Source organism: Mchenga conophoros, linkage group LG16 (genome assembly GCF_057382185.1).
Source record: "Mchenga conophoros isolate Kocher_MC1m ecotype Shallow Benthic linkage group LG16, M_conophoros_male_GT1.1, whole genome shotgun sequence".
NCBI lineage: Eukaryota > Metazoa > Chordata > Actinopteri > Cichliformes > Cichlidae > Mchenga > Mchenga conophoros.
The window spans coordinates 15,424,950-15,440,851 of record NC_140541.1 but is presented as its reverse complement, the minus strand read 5'-3'; the positions used below and the strand labels follow the sequence as shown (position 1 = coordinate 15,440,851).

General features: G+C 41.7%; 1 protein-coding gene across 1 annotated transcript in view; it reads left to right on the top strand.

Annotated features, from left to right (window-relative positions):
• The first annotated feature begins 8,407 nt into the window (after window positions 1-8,407).
• Window positions 8,408-15,902, top strand: part of LOC146556467 (solute carrier family 22 member 4-like) — a 15,397-nt gene continuing 7,902 nt past the window's right edge. Inside the window, exons 1-3 of the mRNA XM_085249811.1 lie at window positions 8,408-10,746; window positions 13,207-13,449; window positions 15,294-15,509. Of these exons, the coding sequence (XP_085105937.1) occupies window positions 13,240-13,449; window positions 15,294-15,509 (426 nt within the window). The 5' untranslated portion in view covers window positions 8,408-10,746; window positions 13,207-13,239. The remainder of the gene's footprint in view (window positions 10,747-13,206; window positions 13,450-15,293; window positions 15,510-15,902) is intronic.

Genomic DNA, 15,902 nt, shown 5'->3' with positions numbered 1-15,902 from the left:
CTGCACGTGTTTCTCCTACTGCCCCAGACCTGCACACTCTTTTTACACTGATTGCAGAGTACCTCTTTGGCTGGGCACAGGTTCTTGCTGTGAAAGGGTGTCTTTCCACATCGGTTGCATTGGCTTTTCACATTCCTCTCTGTGGTTTGTGGCACAGTCTTTCTTGGTTTAAAGTGTTTTATTTTTGCTTTAATGATGTCCACGTTACAAAGATTTTCCTGCTTGAAGTTGTTTTTAAGAAGATCCTGCTGCTTCTTAACAAGCTCACTTTGGCGAATCCCTATCACTGCTTTTTCTAACGTGAGCTCCGCGTCCATTTGCAGTTGCTCCGAGAGCCTCTTGTCTCTTATTCCGACAACGAGTCTGTCTCTTATCATTTCACTGTGCAGCGCCCCGTAGCCACAATGCTCAGCCAAGGCATATAGGGATGTAATAAACCCGTCTGCAGTCTCTCCTGCTTCTTGCTGCCTTTGGTTGAACTTTGCACGTTCAAAGATAACATTTCTTCTGACTACAAAGTGTGCCTCGAGTTTGTCTTTGAGAGTGTGATACTCACTCGCCTCCTCTTCAGTCAGGTTCAACGAAGTGATCACGTCTTCAGCTTCATCGCCCATTGTATATATCAGAGTGTTAACCTGGTTTTCGTCCGATTGTAGCTCGAGTCCGGATGCTATCCTGAACCTCTCAAAGCGTCGGATCCATTTCGGCCACTCTTCTGGCTTTGAAAAGTCGAACTTCGGCGGCGGTGATACTTGGAAGGCTGCCGGCGCGGCTGCCATGCTGCTCGCGAGATGCTAGTTAGCATTTGCTAATTTGTTAGCTTAGCTCTTACTGTGGCTGTTAATGCAAACTTAATTTTATTAATCCATCGAGTGGGTTCCTCCAGGGTTTTCACACAGCTGAATAAACATCAAACAGAAAACTGATTAAACAGAAGTGTGAGACGGTCGAGAGTATAAGTCAGCGCCCGGTTATATTTTAGATAGCAAGGAGCAGACGGCAACATTTCACTCTACCGAGGGAGCTCGTGATGTACTACCTGGCTTTCTTTAGAAAGGCCGGGTCCTCAGGTGGAAGCAGCCTCTGAATTTGGACACCCCCGCTGTTTCCAGGCTGGGTACATTGGGTAGGATGTTTTTCCAGGTAGGATGGATTCCCAGAACACCGGCCAATAATAATGGTGACATTTAACGTATTTTATCCGATAAATAAACACTGTAAAATGTATTTATCACCCCCCCACCCCAACAGCCCTTTTGAATATCTCCCTAATTCTGAGGTCTCAAGGTTGGCAAGTATGGTCACAACACCTCACTTTTTGCCACATGTATAGCAAACCACGTCTCAGCTGTTTGTGGAGGTAAAATAAGTCCGCACAATTACACTAAGCCATTGTTGTGAGTTCGCGCGCCAGCGGCTGCCAGACATTAATACAGTGTATTTCGCACATAAGTATGAAGGCGGAAGAGGAAGTAGTTCCTTTGAATGTAGACAATCCGAATGATGTAGTTTCTTTCCACTGTGTTCCTGTTAATGACAAACTACAAATTTACCCTAAAGTACTAAAATATCGATATTTTAATGTGAGAATCGATTCTAGAACATAAATGATTGGTACCGGAGGAATCGATATTTCAGGATCGATCTGCACATCTCTAGTGGAGACTTTACATGACGATAAAGCAGCTATGTCTGAAGCAGGCAGATGGACCCACATTAATTTTAACGGCTTCCTTTTGGAGAAAGCCGTCAGATTTCAAGTGAGAGAGACCAGCGACTGACCTATGGGAGCATCAGGAAAAGAAGCCCTGCACTTGCCCCAGCCAGAGGGTTCAAGAAAAGAGCTTTTATTTCTATCTGGGATATCAGCAAGAATGAGAGAGGGATATAACTGAACGCCATCAACATCTTTATCAACGAGGGTACCTGCTTGGACTTACTCTTCAAATAAAGTAAGCCTGTGTCTGTTATTAACCTTTTATTAATATTGGCAGCTACTTTCCTGTTGTTGTTGCTTCTGTTTGGTTGTTCTTGGATTTTGTTATTGTAGTTTTAATGGAAATATTTATGGACAGGTATTGTGCCAAAAACTCATCTTATGTCAAAAAGCGATTTTCGGTATTTGCCAAAAAATGACTGCTAGAATTTAAAGTGTTATAAATGACTTGTTGGCCTTTAATCTGTCAAAAAATATCTGAAACATGTCTCTCACGAATAATATCAGGTCATTTTGAGCCAGAAAGAATATTCCTATCACAAAGTAGAATCTGCAGTCAGTTTTTGCAAAGTTACTGTTGTTTTTTTGTTCTTTTTAAAAAGTGTCAGTGACATCAAAAATGTATTTTTCAAGAGAGATCTGGCTAAGAGAGGGCAACGGAAATTGTAACAAATATAACATCACAATTCTGTAAACACACTTTTAAGTGAAAAGAACTACATACAATAGCCCAGATTCATAACTTGCAAAACGGGCCATTTCTTTATTTTACATATAACCCATTCATAAGTCCTGATCTCTACTGTCTATTTACAAATATTAGTAAAGGTATCAGACATAAAAGAAACATCAAAATATCACTACACAGGTAATCAAATATCAGATAAGGTTACCTGATGATAGCTTTGTGGGATTGCCTGTGTTATGTGTTATTTGTCTCTTTTACTCAAGCAGTGCAATCACTCCTAATGATATGTATCCTGCTAGGGGAGTGTAATTGTGACTGCAGTAAAGACATAGATTAAGTTTTGGCATTGTATTATTCATCATACATCAGAAGTACTTGACATAAGAAATTCTCACTGGTATTTGCATCCTAGCATCATGCCAAAAAAATAATAATTTTATGTGTGTTTTTATGTGCAGTAGTTTTGGCTTATATTGCTAAATAAGTTGTAGTAATAGATAACATTACAAAAAGCCCTATTTTGCAAGCGTCCTATAGTGTCACGGCGAGTGAGAGGAGCCGTGTGGAGGAAATGAAGGAGGATCCAAACGCAGGCGGTAGTGGAGAAGTGAGGGTGGTTTATTGAGCACAAAATAAGGACAAACAGCAAATGGAGCTCGAACTAAACTATACTGGGAAACAACTAAACTATAGCGCAGAAACCAGAACATGAACATGAAGCAGGGCGAGCAGAGGCAGACGATGGTAGACAGCAGGGTGAACACACGAGCGAGACACGATGGTTACACAGACGGACCAGCAACTACAAACACAGAAGGCACGCCTTAAATACACTCAGAGAATCACAGGGAGATTACACACAGGTGGGAGACACAGCTGGGAGTCATTAACGAGACGAGAGGTAAAACTGAACACTCACATGAGACGCAGACCTTCACAATAAAACAGGAACAAGAAACCATCACACTAAGACACAGACTTGACATTTGAGAGACAGACAGAAAATGTCACATGGAACTAGACATATACTAAGCAGACCCAACCGAAGAACAAATCCTAAACACAAACAGAAACATGAAACTCTAATAATAAACATCATAATCATCATCATCATTTACACAACAAGAGAACAATAAAACAATCCCTGATGCAAAATTACACCAAAACATAATAAACTCAAAATACTGGGTCCAACGGACCCAGAACCGTGACATATAGCCTCTGCATTATTACTCTGTTTGCTGCATTATAATCTGTCAGTCATCTTGGGCCACTGGAAATATCTTTATAGATCTCTTATATTTGTTGCAATTTGTGCTCCACTCTTGTCAGGTCTCTTTATAAAGATTTTTTTAAACTTGAGACTAACTACAAAAAGAAAGTAACAAGTCATTTATAGCAGTTTTAATACTTTAAATCACTGTGAAATTGGTCTGACTGCCTGCCAGACCCAAATGTTTTGAGGTCTGCATGTGGAAAAAAGGGTAATTCAGTCTTAAATATCCCTTGTTTTTGGTTTCACAGTGGGTTAAAGCATATCAGAAACTATAAGAGATCTGCAATATAAAGCCTCTCCCGAAGTCTATAAACACTTTCCACTGGCTACTCACAAACTGATTGTATTAAAAGGCTGAGGATTGCCTGCATAATCTTATGCACTGATAGACCTTTGGTCTAAGCCAGCGGTCCCCAACCCCCAGGCCATGGACCGGTACCAGTCTGTGAATGTTTGGTACTGGGCCGCGAGAGTTGAGGTTCGGGTGTGAAATTTATGGTTTTCAGGGTTTTTATTGGTTTTTATCATTATTTATTTATTTTTAATCGTTTTTATTAACCATTAACTTGGTTTCCCTGAGTTTTTTCCCATGTGTTATTAATAATTCCTTTTTTTGTGTACCGGTACTGTTAGGTATTTTAGTACCATGGTAGCATTTACTGGATATTGTTTTATAGTGACATTATGCAGGAAAACTCTGTCATTCAATAAGGCCCCTTTGTTTTAGTTATTTTTCTCTTTGACCCAAGAATTGATGTGTGAGAATCACAGGCTGGTACAAGGTTGAAATACCACAGAGATCACTCCCTCAGCTACATTAGTTTCTTAATCTCTTAGGAGACGCCTGTTGAAGGCCAGATGGTTTGTTTCAGAATTCACTAATGAAAGAACTCTTTATTTTGTGCCTTGAAAATATGTCGCTGAGATAATCACAATTGTAGCTGAACTGATACACTACACAAAGGATGCTTCTTCACCCAAGGGCAGGAAGACGCTCCCTTATCTTGGTCTGTACTGGTTTAAACTGATAATCTGCTGTCTCATGAATTTTACCCTCTATATAAACTGTTGTACTTGTGAATAAAGTTGAGTCAATTTGGGAAGACAACCTGAAGCAGTCTCTGTTTTCTTGTTCTCCCAAGCTGCTCCCGAGCTCGTACTAACACGCTGAATGGCATGCTTGAATATTGCTTGAGAATATATTTGACTGTGTTACAGACTAAGGGACATTCTCTGCTGATAGGTGAAGGTACATTCTCTGCTGATAGACGTCCACGCCTCGAAGGAAGTCGATCCACGGATTAGGCCTTGGAAACCGTTTCCTTCAATTTTGGTGTCAGAAGTGGGATCCTGACGAAGGTAGGCACTCGTCTTTTATTTTATAAGACTGTGTTATGCCTTTCTCAGTGATCCACATAGAAACGGGATACGCTGACGAGGCCTTCTTCAGTGGCCCACATAGTAACAAGTGGGATACGCTGAGGAGCCTTCGTTAGTGGCCCACATAGAAACACAGGAAGTTGCCTGTTGTTTTGTAAATAAAAGCAGAAAGGACACAGGAAGTTGCCTGCTGTCATAAACTAAGAAGTTGCTCACCAGCAGAAAGGACACAGGAAGTTGCCTGGGGTCATAAAACGAGAAGTTGCTCGTTAAAAAGTGAGAAGTTGCTCACTAAAAAGATAAAATTGCTAGCAAAAAATCAAGTAACCTCAGGTGTGCCACAGCAAAAATAAAAACTAACTTAAATCCTTCAAGCGTCTAAACCCCTCTGGAAATCACTGACCATGGGTCAGAATAATTCAAAGACCTTAGACGGGTCCGATAAAAAAATCAAAATTAACTGTAAAACCGAAAAAAATAAAATATAAAATCACAAATAGCGGCTCAGTACGACTCCCACTTCCGGTTACGTTTAATCCACGCTCGCGAATCAATGAAGACTTCCATGATTACGTATCCAGAACATGCGGAAGTGCTTACGTGACTGATTTCGTCTCGAACTTAAGAACTATAACTTTAATGCATCCTAATGTATTTCCGGAGCCCTATCCCGAACGATTATCGCCAGAAAACAGGTCAGTAGAAATGTTAAATACTATTTGTGATAAGGAAAGTAGGCTGATTAAAAAGTCCTGTAAAAAATATATGATAGAATGTCGTGATGTGACCAATCGCATGCTACCACTATGGAAAAAAGGACCCGAGCCAGACGTAAATGCTTTAAATCAAGCCAGTGTAGGCTCTAGTAAATCCACTGCAGAAAAAACTAGCCTTATATGCCCATCCGTTCAACCTACGGCTCCGCCGCCTTATGATGAAAAGACAGAATTAATAGCTGCTGCGGCGGCGGCTGCACGTCATCAGCGCGTATATCCTGATATAACAGCAGAATCCCAAAAGAGTGAGGAAGGCACTGAAATGACACCTAAATCAGAAGAAGATGACTGGTTTAACCTAGATCAAAGACAGGAACGAGAATACACTGAACGAGAAAGAGAGTTACAGGAACATAAAAAGCAAACAAAACAGTTAATGACAGAGTGTGAGGAAATCATGAAAGATCCTTTAACTCAGGGGTGCCCAATCCCAGTCCTCGAGAGCTACTATCCTGCAGCTTTTAGATGCATCCCAACTCCAACACAGCTAAATCAAATGGTTTGATTACCTCTTCAGCATGCCATCGTGTTTGGCAAAGGCCTGATAACAAGCCATTCATTTGATTTGGGTGTGTGGGAACAAGGATGCATCTAAAAGCTGCAGGACGGTAGCTCTCGAGGACCGGGATTGGGCACCCCTGCTTTAACTGAACGTACGGAAGCTGAACTGCAGCAAGCCGTTTCCGTCATAGATAATCATGTTCAGCGCCACACTAGAGTAGCGAATGGTTTGACTGTGCCAAAAGCAATAACTAACACCAGAAATTTAATAAGGAACTACTTAAAGCAGAAAAAAGAGGAAAAAACTCAAGAGGGCCCCCACAAAAACACCCGTTATAAAGAAAAGCAGGGATCACAATTTAATGACGTCAGCCCCTCCCTCCCGTTCATGATAATAGGGGACATGTGTTGCATTCAACCCCCTAAAATTTCAGAGTTAGCAGCAACCATTAAAGAACTTCCCGATCCTCTACAAAATCCTACAGCCTTTGTTTCTGCATTACAGAGAAGTACCAGATACCACCACTTGGGTGGGCCTGACTATAGATATATATTATGTCAACGAATTCCAGGTGTGACTGAATCTCAGCTTATTGAAGAAGTAGAGGAACTAGACCCTAAAAATGACCAAGCAGCCAACACCACCTCGTTTTTGTGGATAAATGATGACAAAATCACAGCCTTTTTTCAAAATCTAAAGAAATTTCTGCTCACAATGTCTAGAGATAAAATTGATTTAAATGCAGTAACCATGTGTAAGCAAAAGCCAGATGAATCCATTCTAGTTTTTATGAAACGTTTCACACACTGCTGGACTAATGAGGCATGCATGCCTGAAGGAGGAAATGATCAGATTTTCATAACAACATTCTTAAACAATATTCATCCAGAATGTTCACAACTATTGAAGCTGACTGCCACTGATAATCTCTATGACATGAAAATAAAGAACTTTATCACACTTGTCAAAACAAAAGCTGGTGCAGATCTTTTCCCCAACAGCACGAAGGCTAAAAGTGTTAAGATGATGTTGAATTTTGATGTTGAAGGCTCAGAGGAAAGTGAAAAAATGATGTATGCAGGGGCCCCGCCCCCTCAACAAGCGCAGCAGGGAGATTTCAGAAGGAGAGATAGGAGTGGAGACGTATGTTTTTACTGTGGAAAAATAGGACACTGGAGGAGGGAATGCAAATCAGCAGCACATAGGTCTCAACCACAAAACACAGGACCAGCTCCTGCCACTAGGCGTCAGCAGAGCTCTTACAGACAAGGTAACTGGCAACGCAGACAGGAATCACATCAAAGAAACGGCCCCTTTGCACTTAGGGAGCAACCTTATAATCCACATTTTAATCCCCATCCATATGATAACGAAAGACTGGACCAACCATAGGGAGGCCCAGGTGATGATGAGGGACAGTGTGAAGCACTACACACGATGCTGCATTTGCAATTGTCCCGTAACACAGAAAGCTTGCCCATGTTAGATATAGAGATAGGTGAAAAGACTTATTCCTTTTTAGTTGACAGTGGAGCCACTAAAAGTTCACTGTCTGGAAAATTCTATAGTGGGCCTGTTTCCTCTGTGTGCATCAACACCATGGGAATAAACGGAACTCTAGTGCAATGCCCCAAAACTCATTCTCTAAAGACACGCTGGGGCCCAAAACCAGACGAAATTACATATCATCCATTCATAATTCTTCCAAACTCGCCTGTCAATTTATTAGGCAGAGATTTAATGGCAAAAATGAACTTGTGTATTTCATTTAACAAAAGGGTGAAATGTTTGCAGATACTGATAACAGCTATGTTTTCTAATGCTCTTGCAGACGTAACCGCGAAAGCAGCTGCTGCCTCACAGCAACCACCCAGAAAGGAAGTATTATCTTTGCCTTTACAGCTGCCACTTGTCACACTCCCAGACTATTTAGAAGCAAATGTTGACCTAAAATTCATACAAGAGCAAGCCTCTGCCTCAGATTACACTTACTGGGAAAGTAATAATTGTACCTTAGATAACAGAGACGGCTTATACAAAAACCTTGAGGGTTTGATTGCCCTCCCATCTTCACTACTGCCAATCCTTGTCTGCCATTTTCACGGTGTGAGTCATGTCGGACAAAGAGGGGTAATAGGAGCAATAAAATCAAGATTTGTAATCGAGAAAACATCACACGCAGTAAAACGCATATTAGCAACCTGTCTAACATGTGCACGAACTAATGTAGGTAGCTCAAAAGCAAAACATCAGCATTTACCACAACCAGATTTCCCATTTCATACATTACAAATTGATTTTACACACATGCCAGCACAAGGAAGCATCAAGTACTTACTGGTAATAGTGGACCAATTTAGTAAATGGGTAGAAGCTTACCCAACATCAAAAGAAACTGCAGAAGTAGTCTGTCAAAAGTTGTGCAATGAAATAATACCCAGATTTGGAATACCTCACCAAATTAACAGTGATAGAGGACCTTCATTCACATCAGAAGTAATTCAAAAGTGTGCTAAAACTCTAGCAATAGACTGGAAATATCATGTGCCATACCATCCTCAGAGTTCAGGAGTTGTAGAAAGAATGAATAGGACCATAAAAAATCGCCTGACTAAAGCAATGATAGAAACAGGAATGACCTGGATCAAACTACTTCCTCAAATCCTCTGCGAGATTAGAATGACTCCATCCGCAGCAACCAAATTATCTCCATTTGAAATAATCATGGGAAGACCGTTTCCAACACCATGGTCAGCCTCCAGAGGGGCACCGCTATTGGAAGGGGACATAGACACTGCATTGTCTGACTATGTTCATAACCTGGTAGAAACACTGAATAATAACTATCAGAAAGTTTGTCTCTCTCAGCCTCTCCCTTCCATAGATCCAACCCATCCGTGGAAACCAGGAGATGCGGTGTTGGTAAAGTCGCTAAAACCAAGGGCACTCGGGGAGGCCGCGTGTTCCAGCCCCCAGACTGTACTTGCAGTGACGAGAACCAGCATCCTAACAGACGGACAACCTCAGTGGATTCATGCCAGCAGGGTTAAGACCAGCCCCACCAAACCACCTAAGGCGTCGGATCAAGTAGATGACGACTCAGGCGAGCCAACGCCCGGATCCAATCCACCTACACACACACAATCACTGATTAACACACAACGCCTGAAAGAACAACAACAAGGTACTCGAACATCCAGCAGGAACAGAAAGCCTAGAGTACCACACAATGTCTAACCTGATAAAGATAGACTCGTTTCATCCTGATAATGGAGAAAATGAAATGCCCATTGTCATCACACGACGCTTATACGGTGTCTCTCGAACCTGGGACCAGGCCAGAAGACGACTAAAGAACTGTCTTTTTTATATATTTAGGTTATTAATCATATCTACTGCATTAACCTTAGGATTTTTATTTACTATTTCGTATTGTAAAGTGCAACCCTGTTCACATTTCTGCAAGCCACATTTTCAATGATAACCCATATAGCTACTAGTACAGCTACTTCAATGTATTTGCAATTAGCACAAATTGATCCTGAGGATGTGCCAGATGTTACCAATGATGTTCCTGATGTGTATATTGAACATTAGGTTGTGAACTATTACATTTTATGATTTGCTTTTTATATTATGTTATTACATTTGTGATTTTTCCTTTCTATTTGAGTTATTATTTTTAAAAATAATAAAAGAGGGGAACTGTTAGGTATTTTAGTACCATGGTAGCATTTACTGGATATTGTTTTATAGTGACATTATGCAGGAAAACTCTGTCATTCAATAAGGCCCCTTTGTTTTAGTTATTTTTCTCTTTGACCCAAGAATTGATGTGTGAGAATCACAGGCTGGTACAAGGTTGAAATACCACAGAGATCACTCCCTCAGCTACATTAGTTTCTTAATCTCTTAGGAGACGCCTGTTGAAGGCCAAATGGTTTGTTTCAGAATTCACTAATGAAAGAACTCTTTGTTTTGTGCCTTGAAAATATGTCGCTGAGATAATCACAATTGTAGCTGAACTGATACACTACACAAAGGATGCTTCTTCACCCAAGGGCAGGAAGACGCTCCCTTATCTTGGTCTGTACTGGTTTAAACTGATAATCTGCTGTCTCATGAATTTTACCCTCTATATAAACTGTTGTACTTGTGAATAAAGTTGAGTCACTTTGGGAAGACAACCTGAAGCAGTCTCTGTTTTCTTGTTCTCCCAAGCTGCTCCCGAGCTCGTACTAACACGCTGAATGGCATGCTTGAATATTGCTTGAGAATATATTTGACTGTGTTACAGACTAAGGGACATTCTCTGCTGATAGGTGAAGGTACATTCTCTGCTGATAGACGTCCACGCCTCGAAGGAAGTCGATCCACGGATTAGGCCTTGGAAACCGTTTCCTTCAGGTACTGGTTTTATTTTGTTGTATTTATCCACGACACATTAAACGCAGGTCTGTGAAAATATTGTCGACCATTAACCAGTCCATGGCGCAAAAAAGGTTGGGGACCGCTGGTCTAAGCTTCATAGTCCTTGCCTCAGTATTTTTCCTTTGAAGGGCTGAGTGTTTTCTTTTTAATTTTCACCCGAAGGCAAACATCCCAAATTCCAACAGTAACTGTTTAACATCCGTGTAGCCACACTAAATAACCGTGCATGCATGGACGCTTCAAGCAACAATATCTACCCGTTCACATGCTGTAGCGGGAACATAAGAAGAAGAAGAAGATAACTGGCTATTATAACAGATCAAATATATTAAAACAGTTTTAAAAATTCTCAACTAACAGATTTGGATGTGACAGAAATCGAGCGCAGTTATTCTGCGCTCTATATAATCAGGTTAGTACGAACTGTATATTATAATGGATTCATGATATCATTCAGCCATATGTGACATAGATTGGATGAGATTCTAGTAATTTTGACTGTGACAGTTGATTATAGCGTAAAATCAGTAGTTTACGTTGTGGAAGATAGGATTGTAAGACTCTTATTCTTTCTTTCACAGATTATCGTATGAGCTCAAATTTTGTATAATCTTAAAAATATTCATTGAAAGACCGATGAGGGCAGCCTTTAAAGCTTTGCTTGGGAGCCACGTTATGAGCGAAGCTGTTTAATGAAATGTTCATAGTGAACAGAATCATTCTTCCAGTAATCCAGTGTTATATTCAACACACGTTGAACAACTTGGCTAACTTCTTTGTCTAACATTGTATAATCTCTGATGACAAATCGCTCCCTCTCGTCCTCCTCCCTCTCCTAGTAATTCAAATTCTGCAGACGACTTCCAAACACCAGTGTCAAGGTGTAGATCGTGCTGTTGGTTTGTGTTCTTGGTGCCACTACAGAAGGGCAAAGGCAGTTAAAGAAAGAGAAAAGCTTTGAACCTGAGCTGAATGAACAAAGAAAATCAGAAAAAGAGCTGAAATGGCCTCTTAAAATAACCCATATAGTAATAATAACTATTAAAGAGATTTACTTTTATTCTTATTCTATTACTTTATTAATCTTCTGACACTGGAAAAGACCCAGTGCTTTAGCCCTTCACCTAAAGCTGGAAGACTATTCAGGAAGGTATTTTAAAAAGTGTTTATCGAGTTTTCCTTCCAAATAACTGAAAAACAGTCTGTCCAGTCAGCTCTTATTAGGTCAGCCGCAGCATCTCATTTAATTCATGGCAGCAGTTCTCACTTCAGGTGGGGTGGATGGAATAAGGAGTGAAGAGAAACCGAATTTGTTTGTTTTGGATGAAATTTAACCAACAAGAGTTTTCTGGTGCTATAGTTCTTGCTTTTACTGCAGTGAAAGTGATAAGTGATTGTAATCGTGGGCTGTGGGGCATTACTTTTTCAGACTCTGATGGAAGGAATATCAGGAGATGTTTTTCAAGTTTGAGACTCTATAAAAATGCCCTTTTTTTCATTTACCAATTGTTGATTAAGTTGTGTGCTTTGATTCATTTGTCTTGTTGAATCACCCACGGACTTCTAACCTTCAGGTGATGTCCTTACACCTTCCAGTAAAATTATTACCATTATGACTACAAGGCATCCAATGTCCCGAGGTAACAAAACATCCCCCACTGGTTTCTTTTGGGTGCTTTTGCCCTTTAGTTCATTTTTTTTTTTGTCTTGTAGTGGACGTTTGAATCAAGATTTGAGCAAGCTGGAGCGATTCTTCTCACAACCTTTGCTGGTCACAAACTCTTGTGAAGAGTAGCAACATATTGTTTTACAGAAGACTGACATATAGACTGGATCTTGAGATCTTTAGACATTTCTTTACTTCATATACAGTATCAGTCCATATGGTGACTCTCGGTGAACTCCACAACTCCCCACTGTGAACACATTTTGTGCATAAACTAACCACGAATGAAACACTGTCCAAATTCCTTTTGTCTGTCTTCCATTTGTGTACTATGTGACAAGGCTGTGTTACCCATGTGGCTGTCTTAATCTTAAAAGCAACCCACTCAAAACTTGACACTTTAACGTAGTACCTTTCCCCCCCTTTTTTTCTGAATATAAATGTCCTGGAGCTCAGGGGCAGTGAGTAGTTTGTCCTTTTGTGTCCTGCCCCTTTCCCCTCTCATTCACACATGTGGTGAAACGCCTTGCCATGTGAGAAAGCACATTATGGTATGGAGTTAATATTATGGAGGAGTTAATATGCACCGAGGGTTTTAGAATTAGTAGGATGAGAGGTGGAGTCTTTCAGTCTTGTCTGGGATAAAAGACCTGAAGCTGCGGAGCACTTGTTGAGAGAGAAGCTGCGACTGGCGCGACCCGTATTCTACTTTTTGATACGATTTTGCTGTTTGAAGAGAGAGCTGACTTTGTCATTTTTTTGAGTGACAGCTGAAAAGAAGAAGAATACAATAGAATACCAAAATGAGGGACTACGAGGGATCCATTGCGTTCCTGGGGATCTGGGGCTGGTACCAGGTGAAGGTCATCTTCTTCCTCTGTACCCTCAGCTTTCCTGCTGGGTACAACATCCCGTCTGTCATCTTTCTGCTGGCCATTCCCCCACACCAGTGCTACATCCCAGCACACAGCAACCTGAGTCAGGACTGGATCCAGGCTAGTATCCCGATACAGGTGAGAACCAGTGGCAGGCCTGATCAAGCTAAATGATTTTGAATGATTGTTTGAGTGAAGGATAGCGGCTAAGAAAACTCAGATTCAGCAAGTATTATTTTATTTTATTTTTCGGTAATTTAACATTATTTTGTTAACTAACTCCTCAACCTTAAGTTTCTATCATTTCTTCTGCCTTTCTATTACACACGAGAAAGCAGTTATACATTTTGATCACTTTAGCAGTAGATTTAATAAAAGCTTGCCTCTCTGTTCCAGCAGACGCCTGCTTCAAGTAAAACACCTCGAAAAGAAAAACACATCCAGTGCAGGACCAAACATTTGAAAGATCCACTCAGCAGCTAGCTGGCAAACATAATGAAGGACTAAGCTTGATTTTCCATGAGGAGGTGGTTCCAAACACTGTCAGCTACAGTGTCTTGTCATTAATATAAAAAATATATATTTTCCTCTTAATGTCTTTTAACTGTCTTTGCTAAATATTCTCGGTGGTGATGGTTATGTTTAAACCTTCATTAGACTTTCTATTCCTGTGAGTCTGCTAGGATACAATTGGGTTTGTCACGGGGATGTGGGGAAAAGGAGGACCCAGGCGCGGTACTCTGTGTATAAACAGTGCGTTTATTTACAGTGATGGAAACAATAACAGTAAATCCCCGTGCTCTCCCGTGACTCCCGTGTCGTGTCTTCCCAACAAGTCTGTGCTCCGTGTTCTCCACTCTCGTGTGTCCACACACATCCCGTGCCTGCTGCCCTCCGATGTTCCACGCTCCTCCTGAGGGGAAAATGACAGAGGCAGCCGTCAAGACACATAATTCCCGTAGGCATACACTCACAGACTAAACTGAACAGAAGACTAACATGGAGTCTCATGCAATGATCCCGCGTCGGTGGGAGCTCCAAGACTCTCTTAAGTAGCTCCCCCGACGAGGCCTGATCAGCAGCAGGTGTGTGGCTTCGGGTGTGGCCAGTCCCCTTGCAGGGCCACACCCTCCAGGCCTGACGCCGCCTATAAACAAGTGCTCAGCCACCCACACACACATATACACAAGCACAGAGAAGGGGAAGCAACACCAAAATACACAACAATAACACAGGTCCATGACTGCCCAGGGGTCCTGGGTCGCCCAGTCCCAGGACCCTGACAGGGTTTGAGTGATGCAAGTTGGTGTAAGGATCCATGCAGACGTGCTTGACCTTGGTGACTCTAGGTGTGCGTGTGCGCCGCAGAGTATAATCAAGGGTTTAATGACTCGGCTGTTCCTAGGGTGTTTGCAGCTGTAGTTAAATTATATTTTTGTAAAGCCAGTGTGAGAGAACCTTACACTGAAACGCTTAGTTTACCTAAATCTGCAGTCACTTTCCCCTAAAGCATTCTTGCGCCGCAGATTCACGTCATCACGACAGTTATTTGTCATTAACGTCTTGTGAAGTTCCAGTGTGGCGGGTGCAGTAGAGTGTACAGTGGGTCGTGGGTTGGATTTGGGGGACGATTCACATAGGAATAAGTCACATAATAATTTGTATCGCCAACTCCAGTCGATTTTCTTTGTGGACAAGCTGCGGTTACCTGAAGTGTGCTTCTATGAGTTTTACTGCTCTTTGTAGATTTAAAAAGCGGATGTTAAATCAGCTGTCATGGAAATGGTCTGTACAGAATATTGACCCACATCTGGTAAAAGCTTACTGATTATACAGCTCACAAATAAGATTTTAAAGGCTTTTTTCCTCTGGCAGTTGAAGTCTACTGTTGACTTCGACGTTATAGAATTCTCGTATAAATTTCAATTCAGGACTCTTTCACTGTCTTGTCTGTCTCTTATAATATCTCTGCTGCTGTACAGGGTCAAAATCTGGAGAGAAGCAGTTGTAGCCGCTATGAGATGCACATGATGCAGAACTTGTCTGCACTCGGAATAAAACCCAACCTTGCCCAGATCCACAACGATTCTGAATTCGGAGCAAGTGCAGGGGTCATGCTGTCCAACCTGAAGCAGGAGGAGTGCAAAGATGGATGGATCTACAGCACAGAGCACTACAAGTTGACTGTAGTCACTGAGGTACTGTTACTGTCTTGATGATATTGTTCAGATCCAAGTCTCCCTGGATCACAAAGGACTTCCTGGTTCAATTACTTATACAAAAAAAAAACCCAGCACGCCCCTGCGGGCGGTTTATCCTTCAAGCTCGGGTCCTCTACCAGAGGCCTGGGAGCTTGAGGGTCCTGCGCAGTATCTTAGCTGTTCCCAGGACTGCGCTCTTCTGGACAGAGATCTCCGATGTTATTCCCGGGATCTGCTGGAGCCACTCGCCTAGCTTGGGAGTCACCGCACCTAGTGCTCCGATTACCACGGGGACCACCGTTACCTTCACCCTCCACATCCTCTCGAGCTCTTCTCTGAGCCCTTGGTATTTCTCCAGCTTCTCGTGTTCCTTCTTCCTGATATTGCTGT